The sequence below is a fragment of the Sander lucioperca genome, chromosome 19 (genome assembly GCF_008315115.2).
Source record: "Sander lucioperca isolate FBNREF2018 chromosome 19, SLUC_FBN_1.2, whole genome shotgun sequence".
Lineage (NCBI taxonomy): Eukaryota > Metazoa > Chordata > Actinopteri > Perciformes > Percidae > Sander > Sander lucioperca.
The window spans coordinates 18,503,070-18,518,374 of NC_050191.1; the positions used below are offsets into that span (position 1 = coordinate 18,503,070).

Genomic DNA, 15,305 nt, shown 5'->3' on the forward strand with positions numbered 1-15,305 from the left:
CTGGAAGATCCCACGAGTGTCCGAGTTGTTCAAGCCCAGATCAGGACTAAATGTGAGTTGAGATCGAATATAATGTTGTTTAGGTCAGTGTGAGCTGGGGATTAAACATGGCATATTAAAGACCCTGCACACCCACAAAGGTGCTTTCAATTATTCTGGCTGATTAGACTTCTGCTCAGGTAGAAATTGGGTAGAGCTCTGCTGGAATAATATAAGGTCACTAAACGTTATGAACCAATGAGAATAGTGAGGGTTTAACTTCCCTAACACCTAATGGGCCAGTCAGAGAGATGTCAATCAAGCTCAGTCTTTAGAAGAGCTTTGATCAGGCTAAATAAGTAAAATGTGTGTGTGTGTGTGTGTGTTTTCTTTATCTACAATCTACAACATGTAAAAATGCAGTTGTTTAACACAGCCGTTACTGTTGTGCCCCATCAGTGACATTAAAGCAATTGTCAACGCAGTAAATCATTACAATCAGGGGATGTATGTGGTCCGATGCTGTAGCAAAGATGCTGGCTGCACAAGTTTGCATTACTCTCAGTTATATTGTGTTTTTTAATCACAAACCCAATGCCACTTTGGGATAGTGGAAGTCTTTACATGTACAGTGCAAAAGTATACATTTCACATAGCTTAATTTCACTGCACATAGAAATTTATATAAAAAAACACAAACTGTCACATATTGTGATCAATCTTAAGTTGTAAATGCCCAATGTTTACAGTGCACTTGTTAATAAATACCATTATTATTAGTACTTGATAGCCTCTTGCTCAAGGTGTGTGTGTGTGTGTGTGTGTGTGTGTGTGTGTGTGTGTGTGTGTGTGTGTTTGGCCAAGTTGTAACCAGCATGATCTGCTGATTTAATGTGAATTGGTTTCTCTCTCTCTCTCTCTCTCTACAAACATTCCCAGTCAGCCGTTCGTTGAACCTTAGCCCAACTAAAGCAATATGTTTAATATCATAACAAGAAACAGGATATCAGTAACATGGAGTAGGTGAAGAATCATCAAAATAACATAACCAACTAAATAAATGTGACCTTTGAACTGTTAAAATACCATAAATCAAATATATAGCCAGTTCCACATTAAATAATTACCATATGAGATTATTATTTAGAATGTATGTAAAGTGTGTGCGCAAGAGTGTATGTGGCTTACCTATTTTTGTTGCACTGTAAATGTTCTCAATGGGGAAAACAGATCCCAGGCTATATAAGAGAACTTTAGCCAGCGCTGGTATGAGCTGCGTTGTGGTCACCAACACGTTTACACAGTTACTCCTGTGGGACACAGACGGAGAGCAGAGCGTATTATGTAAAGGAAGGATAGATGAACGGATCGATAGAGGGATGAATGGATCATGGGTTAATGCCTTTTGATGCTGAATATGGATTAGTTCCCACGCTCTAAATCTCAACCTTATTAATTAACGGAGGGGAGGACTAGGAGAGCGATAACAGTCTCTGTGAAAGAAAGGATAAATATAACAAAGTGGCACCTGGAGCTGATGATGGACAGGGACTTGAGTGCGTGGGTGAGCCAGGAGTCAGTCAGAGCCTCCACCTCTGCTCTAAGCTGCAGCCAGGCGTCTCTTTTAGCAGGACCCAGCAGACCTAAAACCCAGTATGACCTTAGTAAACCCTCACAGCATCAGGCCTCACACACAGCAGGAAAGGTAAAGACACAATAAGCAAAGTTCTCTAGGGTTAGACCCATATTAAGTCGTTATGTGGGCCTTTAATGTAATATTGGCTTAGGTGTTACCTATTACAAACTGTAATGATGAAGTTTTAATTTCCTCACATATTTGTGCTTAATGGCTGTTATATTTGTACGAAGCTGCTAAACCTCATTTACAGGAGCCTTAATGTAAATAAACACTTTTAGAATAGTTTCTACTAAATAAATGTCAGGAGAAAACACTAAATATATTTTACATTTTGACCTGAAATTGGCCAAATAAAAATTATTACTGTATTGTGAATTAGCTAAAATATTTAAAAAATAAAACCCTATATACAGTAGTTTGCTGTTTTTTTATGAAGATTGACTGGATTCTTTATTATATTCATAGCAGTATGCCTATATACTGTATGCATCTTATATACCGGATGTTATTGTCCATTAGAATTTATTTATTACTTGTCTTCAGAATGTGGCTTCCAATTCCAGGTTTTTATCTCTTTTTTTCAGCTAGTATCAGATACATTTAACATTATTTTATTAGAAGTATTATACCCTGCTGCCTCTGTCCAGAATATATGAAAAACATGAAACAAGCTTATTATTTTGATATATTTTTTTGAATCTTTTCAGACACAACTTTAATCTGCAGTTTAACAACTCCTTCCCCTCTCTGTCACCCTGTGGTCTGTCCCTGGTGTCCAGCAAACTCCCGTCAGATTGGCTTACCCCCCACATTGTTTTTGTACGTGCTATACAATTCTTTGACTCGTCGGTAGCGGAAGGCCAGTTTCCTCATCCAGTCGACCCCACCGCGGACCCCCGTAGCCAGGCACAGGTTGGCGCTGGTTGCAGCTGCATGGAAGCCATCAGTTGCAAAACTGTAAGTACTGTCAATAATAACGATATGTTTTATTTAAAAAATCTGCCCTGGTAGAACAAAAAGATCAAATGGTTATTTTCATTATTCAGTACTATAAACATAACTGTACTTGTAAGAATACAATTCATTAGTACCTTTAAAATGCAAAGAAAAAGATATACATTTGACTATTTTTAATAAATTAATATATTGCATCCTTAAAATATGATACTATGATACTTTAAGAGCTGAACAACAGAAAACAAATACTGTAATTTGTGAATGATTATCCTATGAATAACAAACAATTAAATAACATCAACACTGTTTACATTGTACTTGTTATAAAAACAAAATGAAAAAAAAGTGAATGGTTAAATTCTTACCTTAAGTCCTGGCCATTGTCGTCTGATGACACATCATCTATATGTACCTGATCACACTCCTGTGCAAATGTTAAGTGTTACAGCAGCAAAAGTACAAAAACAGATGCATAGATTAGACACTTAAAAAAATGTGTATGCTATATGAGCATTTAATATATACAAATGAAGCATGAAATACATAAAATAAAAAGGTACTAATACCATACACCGCAACATACATGGTAACTATAAACTGTATTAAGTAGTACAGCATTCTGTATAGATACATTTCCAATGCATACATGCATTAATCCATTTACCATAAACATTCATCACAAAACAGCATGTACTAAAATTAGAATATAAACATGGTGCAGCCCTGACATTAAGTGGTGTGTTACATCACTTTATACCACTAGAAGGCAGTAGTAGTATTTAACTGAATGACAGCCTGGCTTAAAAAAACAACTTTTAAGTGCTTATTGTTGTGCTTTGAGCAAAATTTGAATACTGTGCAAAAAAAACCCTCCAAGCCTTTCAACATGCCCTTGACTAATTTAAAATGTGTCTTTTTGTAAGTGTCAGTCTGATATGTGTCTCACCTCCAGGTCATTAAAGAATAAGTGTGTGTCAGCCAAGTTGAAGATCATCTCTTCCATCCTCAGACCCAGCGTTACCGCCATGGGAGGGTCCTAAAGGAAGAGGTAGATAATAACAACATTATCATCATGACATCACCATTATAACAAATTATTGCCTTATTCGAGAGACATTACTTCCTCTTATCTCAGAAACCATTTCAGTTTTTACACACATCCTTTTTCTTCCCAATTCACTTCTCTGTCTCCCCACCCCCACTTTTAGAGTTGGTACGCTCCACTCATCACAGCAGATGCTGACAGACAGGTTGCACTTGTTCTGTCCCATCAACATTCCTCATGCTTGGTGGTGGTGGGTGTTTGTGCGGGGGGGGGAGGAAGAGTGTGTGTCTTCATGTGTGTATTGCAGAGAGTAGGCACCCTCAAAGGGAGATGCTGGAGTGAATGTGGTGTGTGCGTGTGTGTGTGCATGTGCGTGTGCATGTGTGTGTGCGTGCCCGTGTGTGCCTGGGGCTCAGCTGCAAAAAACATCTTCTGTGATAGGTCAGCAAGGGACGACAGCTTGGCGCACGATTCGCTGACACCGTCAGACGACCAGAATAGAAAGAAACTAACGGGATGAGAGTGAAAGTGAGCAAAAGTGTGTAGAGCTCTTCAAAACTTGACAGTTACTAATAGTGATAGCAGGAATTTTGCCTGTATTTCTTTCCCTGCTCCCCTGTCAATCAAAGAGACAAGAGGCACTTAGGTTTGTCTCTCAGGTAATGATTATGTTGGCTGAGAGCCAAAGGAGAGTTGTGTCGAAACATTAATGGCTGAAATGTGTTTATTCCCTTTGAGGGGAGGAATTTAGCTGTTGCTTTGGGCTCCAGAAAGGCTGAGGTGGCTTGTTTTTGTAATATTTTGCCAGAGAAGTTCAATCAATCACAGAGAATTGCAAATATTACTTTGGCCTGGCAAAAGTAGTCTGAAACAATTCCACTCTGTTATAATTTGAATGTTGGAAACTCAACACTTCATGATGACGTGAACATGGTTATAATAACTCTCTGTGTATATATATATATATATATTAAAAAGTTAAACTTAGAGCAGATATACCCTCAAAGCCCGTAGGAGAAGGGTACTTGGTTGCTATGTCAACAGTGTAAAACCTATTTTGGGCAAGGTGTGAACAGCTGCCACTATATTCCTTGAGGGCAGCAGCAGCAAATATAGTGAAAAAAATGCTTCTACAATTACTTTGATACAAAATTATTTTGATACAAAACATAACACATTATTAGAGATTGATAACATTTAATTCATTATTTGTTTGCAAAACAGGAGAAATGCTTTCTAAGCCAAGACTAAGTTTGTAATATCATCCTTTGGTATTCAGTATTTCTCTACTATAAAAACAATGCGCATGCACGCACGCATGCACGCACGCACGCACGCATGCACGCACACACACACACACACACACACACACACACACACACACACACGCACACGCACACAGCAATTTACAACTCACCAGGGCCTTTCTTTTACCCATTAAATCCGAATTGCCAAGCATTAAATTCCACGACTGCAGAGCAACTAGGAAGTACATCAGTGCCCACAAACCCCTATCTGTAAAACGCCTCCTATGGCTCTATGCAAGTCTGGCTCCAAATGGTGTGTGTGTGCCGTGCCAGCTTTTGTTTGACTGCCAAACATGAATATCAGAATGGACTCTGAAGGCTGCAGAGTGGGACGAAAAGCCCGTACAGGCAGGCCGGTGGCTTACACCGGTGCCCACAGGAAACGGCATCACCCAATAAAAATCTGTAGCCTTGGCCACATAGGATGATCCCAGATCAGAGCCGGGAACTAATAAAATAAAGGGAACTACAAACAGTGTAGCTGTTAGGTGAGAAGGCGAGACCACCAAATTAATTCAAAATGAAGATTGGAATAAACATCAGTCCAAGTCAAAAATAGCATGTTAAATTATGATTAAAATAATGTAAGCAATAGCAATTATTAATGGCTTTTTGTTTTGTATTTTTAATATGTAGTGCATCCAAAGATTTTTTTATGCATGCGGTCATCGTCATAAATTGACCATAACATTAGTAGTTGATGTAATGTTGATATTATATACTGAGGGAAGTTTATTCGAATGGTGTGCTCATTGTGAGTTGCATTTTTATAAAAGTCACATTTAGAGAAATCCTCTCAAAAGAAAGGGTGTGGGTTTGGTTTCAGAGGTATATTATCAATGCACTACCCCTACTTAAAATGTAATGCCTTGTCTTTGTTCATCCTTTTAAGAGACTATCATGTCAGGTGGACAAACTTCTTTTCACCCCTGAATAGTTTTTTTAGCTCTTCCTGACAAGTTGCACACTGCCCAACAACCTCCACCAATCACAGGGCATGGTAGTCTGTGAGGCAAAGCCTGGGGCCAAAGAGTCCACGGACCACTCACTGCAGGATTACTTGTAAAGCTTATTGCTGTGAGCTCACGGTAATAACTGAAGGTGAAGCAGATATGGATATCAGCAATATTATCAACTCCTCCCTTGTCTCAGTTGGATTTTGGCAGCTGGACAGTCAGAGTGCACTGTTTAGAGAGCAAATTAAACTGAAACTGTAAAAGTCAGGGGGACATATCTCACCTGTTATTAGTAAGAAAGTGCTTTCTTGGGTCAGTTAGTAACAGGATGACATATCATCCCTCCAAACTGCCTTGAAGGGTTTGTGTAATGAATCCAACATTTGGCCAATAGTGGTAATTTGTAAAATGTTGGAGCAAAGTGTGAAGATTCGTCATGCCTTCATTTAATCAAAATCAGATCAGTGTTGTCCCAGCTGTAACCTGGGATTCCATTTAGGCAGACAGAAAGAAAATGGATGGATAGACTGACATAGTGCTGAATGGCTATAGAAATTAAAACACAATAATAACAGAAGTCATGACAGGATCTTACCTTGCCATATTTCTGTGCGTAGGAGCCTGTGAGCAGAGAGTGGAAGACGATGATTGTCTCGTCCAGATCCCACACAAACACCCTCTGGAGAACACAAGAAGTGAGACAATGAAAGATGGTAATGTCAAGCTTTTTAGCCCATATGTGCGTTTATGCTCAACTGGACAGTGACATGGGTGGTCCTGCTCTCTATCATCTGTTGTTTTGAAACTTCAGCAAACAGAGAGGATGACGATCAAAGGGAATACCACATATCCATTGAGATTTGAATGGAATATTCAGTCAGTGCAGTAAGTGCTTTGTCAAGTGGGTATTTTTTGGTCCCTTACCTCCAGGTCACTATCAGGGGGAGGGGAGGGGTTGTTCTTACGGCCCCTGCCCCGGGACTTGGACCCCCCACTCCGGCAGGCTCGGTCATCCAGCTCTTTGATGGGCGTGGAGGGGCTCTGCACTGTATCAAAGTCCCCTGAGAGTGTATGCAAACACAGGCAGGGCTAAACATTTGAATTTTGCAAATGATCAAATGTCAGTCTCAAACTGCACAAGCAATCACAAACTATATTCGCTGCATTAAAGCAACAGTAATGATGTGGCTTGACCTGATCCCACAGGTGTTCTGGAGTATCCACTTCAAGAAAAGCGATAACTCAGACATTGTACAGTAAAAAGCCATGTAGTCAGGTTGAATAATTCAAGGTAATTGGCACAACATATCAACTTAAAGACTACCAAGGAACCTAAACAATAGTACCATTGGTATGCTGACTGATTCATGATAACATGCAATAGTAAAAGTTAAACAGAGGAGGGGGAAAGATGGAGCTGTGCAATAAATTAGAAAAGTTAAGTAATCTGATGCTTCTTGCAAAGATACAAACTTCTGCAGGAGCAAACATGAGCATACACACATTTGTGTGCGCGTACACACCCCCTCCTAATGCCATATGCTCCCACTGCTGTGTGGTAACTAGAACCAGACTCTAAGCTTCGGCGCTCATATTGTTATGTCTCAATCAGGGAGGGAGGGAGAGACCAAGAGAGAGGGGGTGGATAAAGACACAAAAAGACACAAAGAGTATGTGAGTGACAAAAGAAAACAGATACGAACTGTAACTCCAAGAGGAGAGAAAAAAGAGGAATAGTGAGAATAGCAGCGAGAAAGGAAAGTGCCAGTGACAGGAAGAATGATAAGCTCCTTTAATCAGCTTCCTGAATAACAGCCAAGATAAACCAAAGGAAAAATGGGAAAAAAAGAAACAAAATTGAATACCAAGCCCAATTTCTGTACATATGGGTTTACTTGAGCTCTTTCTCATTTTGTTTTCTCTTCTCTTTCTCCGACGTGTCTACAAAAGTGCAATATTTAACATAACTTAACTCTAATCAAATTCTCTGAGGCTAATGTAAACATATGCCGATCCTCCAATTAGCGAGTGCGATGCCAGGTAACTATGGCTACAGTCTGAAGTTACTTCCTGTGCTTCATCATCGGTGAAAGCGAGTGTTGAACTCAGTTACCCAAACTGTGGTATTTTCCTACTGGAAACAAGATTATGAAGCCGGTAAGAAGGAACGGTGGTAAATCTGACATTTGTTTGCATATTTATGAAGTTAGAAGAACTGTGGTGTAGTGTTGGTGATCTGTTTCTTTTTAATACAAACCTGGGTGAAGTTCAGCAGCCTGTCCGGTCATGGCAGGGGCGGGATCTTGCAGCTGGTAGGCTGCCGTTGAGCCTGTGCCATCCACGCTGTTTGAGGTCATATAAGTCCCGTAAGCGGAGGCTGAATAATACTGGGCATACTGGTTTTGGCCAAACGTCGTATATGAGGGATAATCCTGCAGAGAATAACAAGAATTATGGGCACACAAGAGTGCAGAGACAAAAAGAACATCAAAAAAACCAAGAGGAAAATTGAGATGTTTCACTTGTCTGGAGAGGTTCAAACTGACTTTTGAAGAGAGATTTTACAAGTGTTTCTTCCCATTTCTCTAATATTTTATTCCCTGGATACTGTAGTTTATATCTCCAAAACAATTAAAGCCTTGTGTTGCTGCTTTTTACTGACCCAGTGGAGATGGAGGCGCTTTTATGAGTCAGCTCTCTAAACCTGTCACTACGTCCATCTCTACAAGTCCTTATAAAGTGGAGCACACCACATGAATGCACACACATGCACAGTTGGTGTGTAGTCAGCAAATTGTGTACGCAAGCGTGCATATTCACACATACTGTATACACACAGACTTGCTGTCTGTCAGTCTCTCTCCCTTTCTGTCTCTTGCTTGCTTTCTCTTTCTCTGTTAAACACACACACACACACACACACACACACACACACACACACACACACACACACACACACACTCTGTATTCCCCTTAATCCACCCACACAGGCCAAACCTTGATTTTTCCCTCTGCAGCCACATCTATCATAGTGGAACATTAAAATCCCCCTTTAAGCATTTTACTACCACAATACAATTCATAATATGGACATAGAGAAATATTCAGAACAAAACACTCTTTCACAAAAGAATAATTGTTTGTTTTGCTCATATATCTGTCCCTGCTTGGTCACACTGTAATTAGATTTAATTTCTTGAATGAGGAAAAGTTGTGTGGGAGAGTGACTGTAAGACCACTAATGGTCTCAAATACTACAACAACTGCACCATACAAAATCCTCATCTTTAGTTTGAGCCAGAATAATGAGGAAAATGACATTCACTTGACCACTCAGAGCTAACATGTAGCGTGGTTGATCTGCTCGGGAAAGAACTACCTTGGGAAATGGGCTTTCTTATTGGGCCTGGGGAAATGTGTGTTACCTAAGCTCACTTTCAGCTGGACTGTACCAGCAGTCCAGGTTTAAACTAAAAGGACAAGTACACGCACACACACACACACACACACACACACACACACACACACACACACACACACACACACACACACACACACACTGGGGTACCTGCTGTGTGGCAGTGTAGTTGGCGAGGTTGGACACTGAGTTGTTGGTGGCGTAGAGGCCTGAGGAAGGAGTGAAACTGGAACCTTGGGACAAAAAGAAGATGGAATTAGACAAAGAAGAAGAAGAAGAAAAAAGGGACACAGAAAACACACTTAAACTGTGTGCAAAGTCATAGCTTTAAAAGAAAAGATCACTTAATTAAAAGAATTAAAAATAAATAAAAACATCATTGTTTTTAAAGGGGCGCTATGCAGTTTTGGCAATTTCTTCACTGTTTTGCTCGCAGGTTTCTCTATAGAGCTCCACCTACAGCTTTGGAATAGATATTTGGCAACACTGTCGTAAAAACTCGTTGGCGACTCTCCCCCCTCCCATCTTCTCCCTCTGGTCATGTGCATTTATTTTCAAAGAAGCCGGCGAACGCACGGAGCCATGTCCACTGAGGTTTTTCTCGAAATATTACCCTTCTCTCCTGGGTCCGTAACATTATTCTTTTTTCCTACAATGGCCTTAGAACACTGTCGGAGCAGAAGCAACTTGCGTTTGCCAACATCAAGCTGACAAGAAACTCTGTGGCAGATAAAGTTTCTGATCAAAGATACTTACAAGTGCAACAGCAAGAACGCCAAGTCAGCATCGGATTTGCAGGCTTCTATTTCTCTCAGTTCTCGCCATTCTGAAAATGCAGGTCTGATGTTTACTCGTGTCTGACTCCTCGCTCGGTCAGTCTGCTGTTTCCTCTTTCTCTGTTCCTCCGACAATGCTTTCCTAGCTTTCTGCTTCTTTTTTGCCGGCTCAGCCGTGACGATAGTGTGAAAAACTCCATTGCTACCTTGTTCTTATAATTAGCCGGTTCCTGGATGGGGGCGTATAGCGGCGTGTATGTGTGCAAAGTTGCAAGGGTGGTTTTTCCGCTCACAGGCGCTAGGGGGAAGCGACACGGCCACCATTCAACCCGAAAAAAAGTCATATAACCATTCCAATGACTTCGAAGCTGTTCAGTTAAGGTAAATTAAGCTAAAAAAACTGCATAGTTCCCCTTTAACAGGAAAATAAATCATGATTATATTACACGTTGTTAAATTGAGGTGAGAGTGACAAGTGAAGCATTCAATGCTGAAGTGTTTAATGCTTGCAACTGACCTTGCAACTGACCTGGCATCTGATAGGGTGAGTATGCAGTCTGTCCGGGCTGAGGTGTGGTGAAGCCGGGGCTGTAGCTGAGGCCTGTCTGCAGAGGAGACTGACTCTGAGCCAGGCCGCTCTCTGTCTTAATGCCCGGCAGCATCACACCGAGGTCTGTGGCAAGAAACAGAACCCACGGAATATTATACAATGCAGTGCATATTTTACAGCATCAGCAAACTGTATCGTTAAAACTGGAAGATGAACAGAATTTACACATTCACATATTTCACTTTATGTCATTCTTTGGTTTTGCTTCAAAAGAAACCCCCCAACAATGTTCTCCTCTCTTAGTATCCCACTAAGGTTTCGCTCTAAGTTCGTTATAAACCGTTTTTTCTTTTTGGCGCATAACCTGAACTTTCATTTGAGTAAATCTTTGTAGAGTAACACTTCTTCTACTTCAGTCAGACGCTGTTTTACACAATGGATTACAAAATAAATGTGCTGTTTATATGTGTTCATTAGTGCGGCCACTGTATGTCACTATGTGTCTTCGTATATATGAGTTTAATACTACCATAGGAGGACAGTCCGTATGCCTGTCCTGCCTGGGAGTAAGCGGTGTAGACGGCTGACTGCTGCATGCTGCTGAACTGGGGTTGACCAGCGTACGTCGGCATGGGAGGGGCTGCCGGTGTGGAGAGAATGTGAGGGTAGGGCCTGGGAGAGGAGAGGAATGACATATGAGGTAGATACAAGACACGTGATTGTAGAATAGGCAATAATGATGAAGTCTAGGAGACTGTATGCTGATAAGAATTCTTAGAAAGCAGCTTCTGTTGTGTAAAAAGTCAGACTTACTTGGATGGGTAGAGGGGAGGGGAGTACTGGTGGGCTGAACGAGGGCTGTACCCGCTGCTGGTGATTACTAAAAACAATAATCAAAAACAACAAGGCAACACAAGGTTATGGATGGTGTCAACTCAAATCTTCTGTTTCCTTTCACATTTCACAAAACCACTCTTGAACAGCACAATTCAAGGCCTCGGGCTTGTTGGAGTTGTAATGCTGTTCCAGTAAACATAATTTGAAGCATTTTGAATGGAGAGAAGCCAAGTTCTTCCCCTTTAGAGAGCACTGTAGTCCATGAAACCCTCACAGCGGGCCTCATAGTAAAACACAATGTCTGTTTGTGGTCATTGAGATGTCAGAGCTCAATACCGACAAACACCCCGCTGCTTCTTAACCCTCACTGTGTGTTGCTTAATGGTGTTGTGTCTCAGTGTGTGTGTGTGTGTATATTGCATCGCATTATGAAGGAGCGCGGGAGGGGGGGTCGTGTGTGAGTCTAAAAAAAAGGACAAGTATAAAATTGCCTCTCGCTCTCTCCCATTCCTCTGCCAGCCTTTGATGAGAAAATTCAAGGACAGGCAATACTTCATGGGATTAGAGCTTTCAGCAGGCCTACTGCTCAGCTGAAATGGATGATGATGTTTGTGTGTGTCTGAGTGATATAGAGCTGACTAGTACAGAGATGTGATTTTAGAAACTCTAGATGAGGAAATAGTACATGAGTGCATTTCTGTAGGCAGATGTGTGTGTTACCTGAGCCTGCATATGTCTCCAGTGCTGTGTCGCCTGTCGTAGTGACTGTATCGCTGTTGTTCATAGGCTCTGTTTTCACTTAAGGAAGGAAAAAGATCGGTGTTAGGGGAGGCCAATAAGGTAGTCTCACACACACACACACACACACACACACAAATAATAAAAACTACCATGCAGTTCCAGTATGGGAGCAAATGATGTGTGCAGGGTTCCCACTCGAATTGATATGAAATTTCATAGCTGTTAAATGACTTTCTATAACCAAGTCAAAACACCACCATGACCTGTTCCTCCTTAATTGTTTCTTTTTTTGTAATGATTAAGTTTTAGAAAATATAATCATGATGCTTTGGGAAAATCCCCTGATATTAACTTACTTCCCCAGTAAATGAATCAAATTCTCCAGCTTTTGATAAATGTGTTGAGTGGTGGGAACCCTGCAACTATCCACACACACTGTGATAAATCCAATGGGATCCAAAGAGCAGGGAACACTGCACAGCAAAAGAAAATCACTGCAATTCTGGCACAAAAAAACACATCAGATCTAGGACCAGCCTAAACTATAGAAACCCATTCCTTTTGCATTTAAAGTAAAACTGTATGACCTCTGGCCTTGGATTCACACACACATGCACCTCTGTACCATAGTCCTTGGAGCCCGGGGCAGGGGGCGGGCTGCTGCAGCCCAACAGCCAATCAGCCGTGTTTAGAACTGTCATGTTTTCACCTAAAGGGGTGCAAGGTGGGAAGGTGGTGAGGATACGATGCACTGAGAACCAGATGCCATTCTCAGGTATGTGGGACATGGTGTTTATTATCTTAACAAGTAGACATTTGTATTGTAAAAGGTATTTTTAAAGAAATAGTTTTGGGAAAATATAAACATTTTGGGAAATATGCTTATTTGCTTTCTTGCCCAGAGTTAAATGTCACTACGACTACCATGTGTCTCATGTACGCTAAATATGAGGCTAAAGCTAGGGAATTGTTAGCTTAGCTTAGCTAGGCATAACAAATGGAGGCAGAGGGAAACAGTTAGTCTGGCTTGACCCAAACGTAAATCTGCCTACTAGCACCTCTTGACGCACCTCATACCATGAGGTTGCCAGGCAACCAGCAGAGACTTCAAGAAGTCACTACACATGCCTAAGAAATATAAAGATCACAACTTATGTCTTTACACTTTGGTTTTTGTACAGATTAAACAAACAAAATATATCATGTTAGTGAGCTTAGATCAGCTTGTATACGCTGATTTTGTTACCTTCAGACATAGCCATGCTAGCTGTTTACAGTCTTTATGCTAAGCTAAGCTTACCATCTCCTGGTTGTAGCTTCACATTTAAACCTGCAATAATCAAATTCTTGACCACTTGAGGGCAGGAGAAACAAGTTGTAAACACAACATTGACATATTGTTCCCTTATATAATTGAAATGGCAAACTTTGTTAGCCAACAGCTGCCTATTGGGAGCATGCCTATGCTCCCACAGCCCTATGTCCCCACAGCCCTATGTTCCCACATTTCTAAGATTGTTTTCAAAATTAGGACCTATGTTCTCACAGTTCCCACATTTCTATGATTTTTTTTCCCAAAATTAGGTCCTACGTTCCCACATTTCCTTTTTCATAAATTTGTATCAGATTTTATCCTCCTAACCCTAACCCTAAAAAATGTTGTGGGAGGATAGGGCTTAAATTGAAGTGAAATGTAGGAACACAAGACCTAATTTTAAAAATGTCCTAGAAATGTGGGAACATAGGGCCTAATTTTCAGTGAAAAAAAATTCTGTGGGAACATAGGGCTGACCCCTGCCTATTTACAGCAACATTAGCATTCATTTGGAGTTTTGTTCTTGGCCACCTGACAAAGTTCAACATTCACTCTCCTTTAGATCTGTTTAGCTTTGTTCTTCACCAACTCCTGAGGAAAATATCTGGCTTGTAAGATGCTAAATGTTCCACTATGTTCACCTGCTTATCGCTAACTTTGTCTGTCTACCATTTGGTGCTGGGCAGGTAGTGTACAGTGGGTTTTTAGAGCTTTTATACTGAAAACACCTGCCTGCGTCAAAACAGTTGTGGGCAGTAAAACCAAAACAATGAGCTGAAATGTGCTCAAATGCTCTGTACGGATGGGGAACTGCAGATTAGCATGATACAGTAATTATCTCCGGGTTAGTCACTACGAGCAACACCTTTCACATACAAGAAGTCATGTAAATATAAACATATTGGGTAACACTTTACTTGAAGGTATCTACATAAGAGTGACATGACACTGTCATGAACACATGACAGTGTCATGTCACAGTCTTGACACATGAACCCTAACCATAACTTGTCATGACAAAAAACGAATGACACTTACTAAAAGAAGTGTTATGTCATAAACGTTATAATGTTTATGACACGTTCATGACAGTGTCATGTCACTCTTATGTAGATACCTTCAAGTAAAGTGTAACCAAATATTGATTATTGCTGCTTTAACAGAGACATGAGAGGGGTATTTGTCTTCTAATCTAACTCTCGAAACAGCAATAAAGCATATTTCCCAAATTATTCTTAAAAGAGAAGCACACCTGTTAACCACCTTAACATCCTTCATGCTGTTTTATTAAGTTACTTTTCTTGTTTCTCTCTGAACATGATTAAAACTCATCAACAGTGACCATCTGAGAACTCCATTTAGTTCAGGACAACGTCATTAATCCCCTCGGGGAGCAATACAACCCATCGGACAAGCCCTAATGAAGACAAATGAGTTGCTACGGAGATGGCCTGTGGGCCCGAGCTCTGACTGATGTCAGGTGAGAGGAATGTTGGGTATGTAGTTTGTTTTGGCTGTGATTGTGTAGTCCCGGTTCTGTCTGCTTAAAACATTAACTGTGAGCTCATCAAAAAAGATTTAATGTGCTCTAATATGGTCGGATTCCACCTTTAAGTCCACTCTGGCTATTTCTCTGACTGTGTGTGTGTGTGTTGACACATCAAGTTGACAAAAATGCAGTATCTCACTTTTTCCATTACATTAGTTTCCATTGCCTATTAAATCAGCAATAGATCAAAGGATTGCCCTTAACAAAAGCACTTAACATCCAGTGCTATTGCATCA

General features: G+C 40.7%; 1 protein-coding gene across 9 annotated transcripts in view; it reads right to left on the minus strand.

Moving 5' to 3' along the window:
- Positions 1-15,305, minus strand: part of eya4 (EYA transcriptional coactivator and phosphatase 4) — a 45,486-nt gene that overhangs the window by 3,231 nt on the left and 26,950 nt on the right. For 5 of the 9 annotated variants that reach the window (XM_031321653.2, XM_031321654.2, XM_035995649.1 and 2 more), the window contains 14 exons: positions 12,831-12,914; positions 12,185-12,262; positions 11,441-11,507; positions 11,157-11,299; positions 10,607-10,750; positions 9,452-9,534; positions 8,141-8,315; positions 6,808-6,944; positions 6,479-6,562; positions 3,522-3,611; positions 2,941-2,999; positions 2,422-2,582; positions 1,508-1,622; positions 1,168-1,289 (listed from right to left, as the gene is read on the minus strand). In XM_031321653.2, coding sequence (XP_031177513.1) covers positions 1,168-1,289; positions 1,508-1,622; positions 2,422-2,582; positions 2,941-2,999; positions 3,522-3,611; positions 6,479-6,562; positions 6,808-6,944; positions 8,141-8,315; positions 9,452-9,534; positions 10,607-10,750; positions 11,157-11,299; positions 11,441-11,507; positions 12,185-12,262; positions 12,831-12,914 — 1,542 coding nt within the window. Of the gene's footprint in view, positions 1-1,167; positions 1,290-1,507; positions 1,623-2,421; positions 2,583-2,940; positions 3,000-3,521; positions 3,612-6,478; positions 6,563-6,807; positions 6,945-8,140; positions 8,316-9,451; positions 9,535-10,606; positions 10,751-11,156; positions 11,300-11,440; positions 11,508-12,184; positions 12,263-12,822; positions 12,915-15,305 lie in introns of those variants that run through there. The other 4 variants (XM_031321657.2, XM_035995650.1, XM_035995651.1 and 1 more) reach the window with 3 other exon arrangements.